At 46.1% G+C, this 9,815-nt stretch overlaps 1 protein-coding gene across 1 annotated transcript in view; it reads left to right on the top strand.

The window, feature by feature from the left end:
• The window catches only part of LOC311129939 (ras-related protein Rap-2a), a 16,856-nt gene extending 8,712 nt beyond the window's left edge, over positions 1-8,144 (top strand). The window contains exon 2 of the mRNA XM_084162509.1: positions 7,703-8,144. Coding sequence (XP_084018635.1) covers positions 7,703-7,940 — 238 coding nt within the window. The 3' untranslated portion in view covers positions 7,941-8,144. The remainder of the gene's footprint in view (positions 1-7,702) is intronic.
• Positions 8,145-9,815: the final 1,671 nt, after the last annotated feature.

The following is a 9,815-nucleotide window of genomic DNA, read 5'->3' as shown; positions in this document are numbered from 1 at the left end:
AAACAGTGAAACAGTGTTTGTTTGAAGAGAAGAGCATGGGAACCATGTTCTCTGGAGTTGGAACAGTGTGTTTACAGTGAATGTTTACACAGTAGAGGTTAAGTTGGGGATTCTCTGTGCTGGGGCTTCCAGACCATGACCCCTTAGCTGTTCCCATGGTTACCTCTGATGACAGCACCACTACCAACATGAGCATCATATCACACAGATGGTGTTGACTGTCCACTCTGTTTATGGACATAAAAGGACATTCTACTCCAAAATGAATTTAAAAAAACAATTATACTGACACCATCTAAATATAATTTCCACCTCCAGAAATGAGCAAAATAACATATTGATAATATTCTTAGTTAAAATTATTTTTTAAATTTTGGTCCATTCATGTTCATATTATCAGGTTGGCTATGCTATTAGAAGTAAACGTTATCACCTGTGGCTCAAGTGAGGCAGCATAGTGGCTATAAATAAATAGGCTGAATCTGCATTTAGCCTATTGGGCTAATCATTAATAGAGTCCTGAATCGCGTTGTATACCCACAATTCCCCGCAGGTGAGCCTAAAAAAAATCAACTGCCGGGTAGAATGAAAACATTCTTTCAACCCGTGGGTCGGCTTGCGGATCGGAAACATTTCAGATCAACATAATACACTTTTTAAAGACCCGGGAGCCTGTTGTGTTGCATTAGCATTTTTTTTTGTCATTTAGCAGACGATCTTATCCAGAGCGATTTACAGTAACTATTAGGATTAGGTGCCTTGCTCAAGGGAACATCGATAGGTTTTTCACCTAGTCAGCTCGGGGATTCGAACCAGCGACCTTTCAGTTACTGGCCCAACGCTCTAACCGTGAGGCAGACAAAAGTCTACCAGCAATGCACGCATTGAGAGTGTGGAGCCAGGAGCTTTCCCTTATTTGTGTGGTGAAAACGTTATAATTTGTCCACGCGCAGAGCTTCTGTTCACTCTTCACACATGAGAATACGACAAGTTGCCAAGTTTACTTTCCCTGTAAAGCTCATGCAAAAATGTATAGCGTTGGCCTAACCGGAGAAATAAAAAGAGAGGTTACGAGAACGGAAGAGTGGAAACTGGTGCTGCGCGAGTTTGGAAGGACAACAACGCGGTAGACGGTTACACAGCCTGCACAAAGTGCAAGCAGGTAGGCCTATTTGTTTTTGATAATTCAGTTAATTAACAGTAAATTATGACAGTAATTTCATTCATTAGACCATACACAGGCTGTATAAAGTGTAAACCGGTGCGGCTTGAGCAGCGTACTGAATAAATGCAGCTTTTATTATATTCTGGGAATTCCCTCTCTATAGCACTTGTAACTTGAATATTTATCTCCCATAGAACACATAACAACAAACCGACTAGGTAAATAGATAAACTATTCTACTATGGTGTAGTCAGATTTTTCTATTCATTTGCAGAGGAAAAGTAAATGTGGACTGTTCCAGCATCTTCAAAGTGCGCCTCGGCCGAAATACTTTTTCGTGTTGCATATTTTTTGGGCGGTGGCTGCAATGATTTTGCTGTGGAGCAGCGCCACAGCTAAATGGGTGCAGTGTTGCCCACTCCTCAGTAAGGAAAGTAGCTATTGGCTGTCCTAAATCATCACCTAATTTGCATAATTGGCAATGTGCATGTAATTGTGATGGACGCTGTAGGAGAGAGGAATAACGTCATGGGAGAGACAAACAGTGAGTAAAAAACACCCTACATTTACATCCCGCCCTGAATGTCAGCCAGGGCGGGATCAGCCAGCGGCGGCTTCCCACATGTGTGATTCATTTGCAGTGTGGACGCGGAGGGGTGAACATCTCCTGCTCTGACTGCAGCTGGGAGGGACTGCTGCGCGAGGACTGGGCTGCCTGTGAGTGCTTTGGGACGGGGGGTGGGGCCCACGGCAGCACCTGCTGCTCGTTGAGAAGAGTAAGAACGATACGTGCTTTCACGTCAGAGTCTCCAAAAGTCACAAATAACACCAGAAAAAGTCGCTAGATTTGTCGCTAGTCGCTTTTTTGAAAGTGTGTCGCTAGAGGGGTCTGAATACTCGCTAAATATAGCGACAAAGTCGCTAAGTTGGCAACACTGATTGAGTGCAGTGGAAACACTGATTAGCTTACATTCAGATCCTAGTAGTAAACCAGGAAATAACTCAACCTCTGTGTCTGATTAATTTACCATCATGTTGTAATGGAAGAGAAGGCTATCAAAGAGTGTAGTTGAATGATTGAGTAGTCCAGTGCTTCCCAGAGTCGGTCCTCGTGACCCCAAGGGGTGCACGTTTTGGTTTTTGCCCTAGCACTACACAGCTGATTCAAATAATCAACTAATCTTCAAGCTTTGATCATTTGAATCAGCTGTGTAGTATTAGGGCAACAAAAAAAAAAACGTGCACCCTTTGGGGTCCCGAGGACCGAGTTTGGGAAGCGCTGGAGTAGTCAGTCTCATTCAGTCAGTATACAGAGTATAACATAGGAGTGTAATAAAGTGGAGAGTATGTTAAAATACGTTCTGGGCACTGCTGGATGTCACCACACCCTCCCGACGTACAGAGGGGCGAAAGTAGAGGGGCTTTAGTGCACAGCCCAGCCAGCAGTCCTGACATCTCCTCAGGACCCCATGGCCAAGGAGGCTCCATGTCTCTCCTCCAAGGCTCCACTCTGCCCTGTGGATTATGCAGCTGTTCACTTAGCCTCTCCTGTCCTCGTCACTGTCTCACACAGGAGCCATCACCGCCGCCAGCCAGGTCATAGGCACTGGTGTGTGTTGCGCCAGTCCCGAGCCCTGTCAGCGCGCATCAGTGTCTGCAGCCCGTCAGTGGCACAGAGCACCATTAACAGAGGTCATGGGGCCAGATGATTAGCTCCTTCCCCATGCCTTCTGGGGGATCATCACTCCCCAGCAACAGTAAGCCATGCACAGGTGATACCAGCTGACGGGTGACCCAGGACGTGCCAGCGCACCCAGATCTGATGGTGAGCATGGAAAGGGAGGGGGGACGGGGATGATTGACCTTCTGGGTAATGTTGTACTTCTTTCCAATGTCAGCCAGTGGACTTAGGTTGTTATGGTGACAGGGTCAGATTGAGAACACAGAATGTTTACTTATAGTTGAAGGCACGACTCACCTGTTCATCATGTTGCAATGATCTACAACTGAAGAAAATACCAATCATTGCCATGTGCTGAATGTCGATTGGTTAAAATGATCATGGCTATATGGTTTTCCAATAGTGTCCTAATTTCTCCTAGCACAGCATTCAGGTGTATTACTTTGGCCTGTATCTTTATGTTATCGTCAAAACCATCTGCTCAGTGGGTCGAATGCTGCAACACAGAATAAAACAATTAATAAAAGTCCCGTGATGGTAGTGGCTGCCCATTACTGCTGATCACTTAATAACCATCATTTATTCACATTACTGACATGCCATGAATTCTCTCCTGCCGGCTATATATTTCTATAGCAATCAATCAAATGTATTTATGAAGCCCTTTTTACATCAGCAAAGTGCTTTACAGAAACCCAGTATAAAACCCCCAAAGCCCCAAACACCAAGCAATGCCAATTTAGAAGCACAGTGGCTAGGAAAAACTAGAAAGGCAGGAATTTAGGAAGAAACCTGGAGAGGAACCAGACTCTGAGGGGTGGCCATAACACCTTTGTGATTAGATGGAGGAATATCCTATTTGATAGAATGTTAACTTGTCATTTTTTGTGTGAATTTGTATTTTTTTTTAAATGTGAATTTCAATAACCCTGTCAGTGTTACCCCTGTCAAGACCACCCAACACACTTGTTTCACCCAGATCAAGCAGGACCTTTATAAGAACTGATGCAGGGAACTACTGTTTGGCTTCAGCATCACAAAGCAGAGCTACAAGCGAAAAGCAATAGAAAATAATGACGTAGTTTCCATTGTCAGCCAGGCAGTTAGCAATAGAGTGGCGATATAGGTGATTGGACTGTTGTTAAGAGAGACATTAATGTTTGATGTTTTTACTGTTATTGTTGAAGATACCTGAGCGGGAGAGAAAACAAACAAGCAGCCTCAAGGTCACATTTTGTTTTGTTTTGTTATTTTAAGTCACAAACGCTTTAAATATCTATGTATCCTTAAATGAAGTGGTAGGCCTACGACGTGTTTTCTGCATTTCTACGTTTTATTGATGACAATTTACAGTTACCGAAGGTTATCGATACTTTTATTTACTTTATTGTTGGTATTATTTATATAGGTTCATGCTCCATAGTGTGTGTCACTGTCTTCTCTATGTGGAACCAGAGATCAGGGGAGAGAGGGTGAAACTGACTGACTGTGTCACTCCAAGCCACAGTTTCTATTTATAAAACCCATAAATGAGACCAATCTAATCTTAGCTACTGTACTCCTCCTCTCCCCGATCTTCAGCTAGCATGGGGGGGGGTAGAAACACATTTCAAATTAAACACAGTCAGTATTCATTTCAGATTTGGTGATGTTGATTAATTGAGATATTTTATGTAATTTGTAAGTGTTTGGTTTCTTTCCTGCCCTTTTGATTTAGCAATTATTCAAAACTGTCACTGACCCTCCAATAAGAGAAATAAGCTTTATTCATCAGACCATGACCGAATGTTTGAGGTGTATTTTTGTCTTCTGAGAAAAGCACCACATCAGCCTTGGAGCTGCAGTCAGTATGTAAGTGGGCCGTCTAACTTCTTCCATCTAGCGGTGACAATAGTGCATGTCTAGCATTTGTCACTCGCTTCATTTCTAACTCCCGTTTTTGACAAACTCGTCTTGTCATATTCCAAGAATAGTATCAGAGCTTTACAGGAAACAGGAAGGAGTGGATATCCTCCTGCTACCTTGAGACAGTCGGAAGGGGATACAAGGAGATTGTTTGAAGGGGCCCGAAGTAATATCTCAGCTGTTGTCTGCTTTTGTCATTCATGATTCATCCTCCCAAATAGCAGAGGGAACCTTTTGGCACATTCCGCCATTAGGGCTATACAGCCTTTCTGGGATCAGGAGCTGTTCTCTTCTGCTGCTGGGTATCTATTTATCTCCCCTGGACTGTGGTGGATCTCATCAGCGTTTTTGAATCCCCTTTCCCCTGGACTGTGGTGGATCTCATCAGCGTTTTTGAATCCCCTCTCCCCTGGACTGTGGTGGATCTCATCAGCGTTTTTGAATCCCCTCTCCCCTGGACTGTGGTGGATCTCATTTGTGCCCCTGCCCTGATTCATCTCAATAAAATCTCCTGAATCAGCTCCAGTCAGACCCACTCCTCCTCAGCCGGGCGCAACTGTGTGGACTCACTGAGCCACAGTCACACAGTCAGCCTGAGGTACAGGAGACTCAGGACAATCTCCAGCTCACTGTGCAGGGACCTGGCTGGCTCTCTTTCACCATGTAGGCCAGGCTGGCTGGCTTTGTCTCAGCTAGGGCCTGATAAACCCAGCGGCCGGGCCCAGATACCACCACGCAGCTCCCATCCTGCTTCCCTGCCTCCCTCAGCTAGGCCCAGGACTATATCAGTTGATGCATTATAAATAAGGGGTCTCTGGGAGAGCTGCGCTGGGTGTTTTGCAGCGAGAGTGCTTTAGCCACATGTAGTCAGACTGACAGACAGACAGACAGTGGGAGTGGAATGTTTGCACGCTCGGCCGTGTATCTACGTTGAAGACTACCACTCAAGACTTCAGAGTGGAGAATGTATACCCAACAGGCTCAAACCTACATAGGGGAATAAGAATAAGCCTGGACCTCTCCTGCCTGCTCTCATCCTCACTTCCTTCATCCAGCGGCTGGCCCAGAGTGCCCATTGTGCCAAGTCCCTGTGAGGCTTTGGTGTCCGTGGCAGCCGTCCTCACACACCTCCTGGGATTGCAGGATTCCCCTCTGTTATTACGGAGATTTATAGTCCTTCTCCTCCTTTGGCTCCAGATTAAAAATATTTTCTTTGTGCTGCCTGGTCTGCACTCCTTCTGCATGATGGAGTCGGGGTGGATGTTCTGCCGTTAGATAGTTAGGTAGCCTATCAAATCGTTTATTATTTTAATGGATGTTTTCATTTGACTTCTTTTCTCCCGTCCTGGTTGCTCCTCTCTAGCTCATCATCCATAATCATCTGGGGTTGTTTGGGGTTGTTCCCCGTGATATAGAGTGCTGAGAACAGACAGCTGTGACACGAGCAGCAGTGAGAGATGCTGTGTTGTAAGCTCATCATAAATCATTTTCCATCAGAGCTCAGTGAGTCTCAGAGCCAGGCTCAATCCCATACTAGAATAGTGCTAATTTTGCTCTTATCTCTACGCACACACACACACACACACACACACAAACAAGCACACACACACAGAAATACACACACACACAAACAAACAAACAAACAAGCACACACACACACAGAAATACACACATACACACACACACACAGAAATACACACACACACACACACACACACACACACAGAAATACACACATGCTCCCAGACCACTTTTCTCCATGTTCCCTGGGCTCTTCAGGGCATGTCTTCCCATGAATATTCAGAATAGGGATGGGACTGCCATTACCCCCCTAAACGTTGTGCCCCCTGTAGGTTCTCTCTAAACGGGCACAACCTCCACAGAGGCAGGGCCTGGCCCGGCCCTTCAATCCACACACCCAGCGCTACGATTAGGCCCTCTCAGTGATCATGGGGAGGGAGTGTATAGTTGGACTGCATGTTTTTTACTGTCGCCACAAAGATGTGTTCCAGAATTACACTGTTGCCCAATCAGGGGCCTCCAATAACTTAATTTCTCAATTTTCTCAATTTACATATTTAGCAGACGCTCTTGTCCAGAGCGACTTACAGTTAGTGAGTGCATACATTTACCATATTGGCCCCCCGTGGGAATCGAACCCACAACCCACTTGTTGGAGTTAGGAATGCTATCAAATATATAAAGCTGTCTCCAGCTGTTTTGAACAATAGATGGACAGTACATTTTGGTATCAAAAGGCTATTGTGTTCCAGCTGTTCTGTAATGCCGTGTGGTGGCTGACTGTATTGGGCATCACAGTCACAGACAGTAGCTCACAGACCCCTGAACTCTGCTTTTCTAATCCCTGGAGTTCTTGGCTTGCCCACAGAATGAGGAAAGCAGATATTAGGGTGCATTCTGGATAATATATTCAGGATCAAGGTGACCTTCTTATTCTTTGCCAGTTGAAGCTTATTTAGCACAGGAACCTGCAGACCATGAGAAGCTCACGTTCCTCTACTTAAGACAGTATGACAGTCACTGATTCTCTCCATCTCTCCAATACTATGAATTTCCTTGTGTACCTGTTACCAAGGTAATCAAGGACCAGTGTTTTTCTGTCAAATAGTGTTAAATAATTTAGAGGAATTAATATTTCATACAGGGAGGCTAACCTTTGAAAAGTTTCCATTATTTATTGTCAACATGATGTGGCAGCAGAGCAGCTTTCATTCTAGTGCAATTATTCCTATTAGCGAAGAGGACAGAGAGGATGTCAGGTACAGTAAAACACAAAGGCTGAGAAACTAGTCAGCACCCCTAAATCTTAGTTCAACATCTCAGCAAATGACATCTCATTCTGATCTGCCTTGACAGTGACTGACCATGTATTCATGTCACAAGATGGTTTCTGGTCATTTTCTGCATCTGTTTGTGTGTGTCGTCTGCAGGTACGAGAAGGTCCCAGTGATCCTGGTGGGGAACAAGGTGGACCTGGAGAGTGAGAGGGAGGTGTCGGCCAGCGAGGGCCAGGCTCTGGCTGAGGAGTGGGGCTGCCCCTTCATGGAGACCTCGGCCAAGAGCAAAACCATGGTGGACGAACTATTCGCCGAGATCGTTCGGCAGATGGACTACGCCGCCCAGCCAGACAAGGATGACCCATGCTGCTCCTCCTGCAATATACAATAGCCCCAGGGCCTAGGGTGACGCCAGTGGCCAGGGGAGAGAGGACATAGCTCCAGGGCCTAGGGCGATGCCAGGGGAGAGGATGTAGCCCCAGGGCCTAGGGCGATACCAGGGAAGAGAGGACGTAGCCCCAGGGCCTAGGGCGATACCAGGGAAGAGAGGACATAGCCCCAGGGCCTAGGGTAACACCAGGGGCCAGGGGAGAGAGGATGTAGCCCCAGGGCCTAGGGCGATGCCAGGGGAGGGAGGACATAGCCCCAGGGCCTAGGGTGATGCCAGGGGAGGGAGGACATAGCCCCAGGGCCTAGGGCAATGCCAGGGGAGAGAGGACGTAGCCCCAGGACATAGGGCAACATCAGGGGAGAGAGGATATAGCCCCAGGGCCTAGGGCGATGCCAGGGGAGAGAGGATATAGCCCCAAGGCATAGGGCGATGCTAGGGGCCAAGGGAGAGAGAACGTAGCCCCATGGCCTAGGGCGATACCAGGGGAGAGAGGACGTAGCCCCAGGGCCTAGGGCGACACCAGGGGCCAGGAGAGAGGATTTAGCCCCAGGGCTTAGGGCGACACCAGGGGCCAGGGGGAGAGAGGGAGTCTGCTTACAGGAAGAGTCACAGAGAGGAGGACAATACTTGCACCAACAACATCGACGATTAACAAACTCGTGGTAGAACTGTGGTGGATTTGAACTCTTTGGTGCATAAAATCCGTCATGATGTAATTAATAATAATGATATGTTCATAATTAATATAATTAAATGAGGAATGCAAAGGATTTGCCGCAAGAGAAATGGACAAACAAACAGGACTACAGAAAAGTGCACTCACCTTATGTTATCCTGTTTTCTCTGTCTTGAGTCATCTGTCGGAATTACTGAACAGGATGTGTACTCTTTATGCTGTTCTGCGATCAGTAATACATCTCTTTTACATTGTTTTAGTTTTGTTGATATGACCCAGTTTTTCTCTCAGCACTTCGAGCTGGAGCCTTCTTTCTCCATTTTAACTGACAGAGCAGAAGACACCGACTCAAGAGGAGGTAATCCCTCAGATCCACTTGTTTGAAACATTGATGAGTAATTGATTTGTGTACTAGGTTTCTCTACGTCGCCAAGGAGATGTTTTGTACTCGTTACTAGGAGACCAGAGGCTCTTTTTCTTTTCTCTTTGATTTGTTTTGAGGAAGGGGAAAAGATGGTGGAAAAAGACTGTGTCATGCTTGAATCTTCAGTGCAACAACATTGTCTTCTCCTTGTTTTCTCCTTGTTGTGTTAAAGTGTAGCGGAGGTGTCACATACCCTGTGATTTGTTTTGGTTTCAGAAGGTTGTGACGACATGATTACTGAATATTGTAACCGTTTTATTCGGATGGGACTAGGAGGACTCCATCTTTCAGTATTCTAATATCTCTACAGACTATTTCTAGAAACCGTTTACTTTTCAAGAATGGGTGCCATCCCTCATCACCCCTCATCATCCCTCATCACCCCTCATCACCCACATTTACATTTACATTTACGTCATTTAGCAGACGCTCTTATCCAGAGCGACTTACAAATTGGTGCATTCACCCTATAGCTAGTGGGATAACCACTTTACAAGTTATTATTTATTTTTTTTAGGGGGGGGGGGGGGGTAGAAGGATTACTTTATCCTATCCCAGGTATTCCTTAAAGAGGTGGGGTTTCAAATGTCTCCGGAAGGTGGTGAGTGACTCCGCTGTCCTGGCGTCGTGAGGGAGCTTGTTCCACCATTGGGGTGCCAGAGCAGCGAACAGTTTTGACTGGGCTGAGCGGGAACTATGCTTCCGCAGAGGAAGGGGAGCCAGCAGGCCAGAGGTGGATGAACGCAATGCCCTCGTTTGGGTGTAGGGACTGATC

The sequence above is a fragment of the Coregonus lavaretus genome, assembly GCF_964263955.1.
Source record: "Coregonus lavaretus genome assembly, chromosome: 5".
Lineage (NCBI taxonomy): Eukaryota > Metazoa > Chordata > Actinopteri > Salmoniformes > Salmonidae > Coregonus > Coregonus lavaretus.
This window is presented reverse-complemented; position numbering and strand designations above follow the sequence as displayed.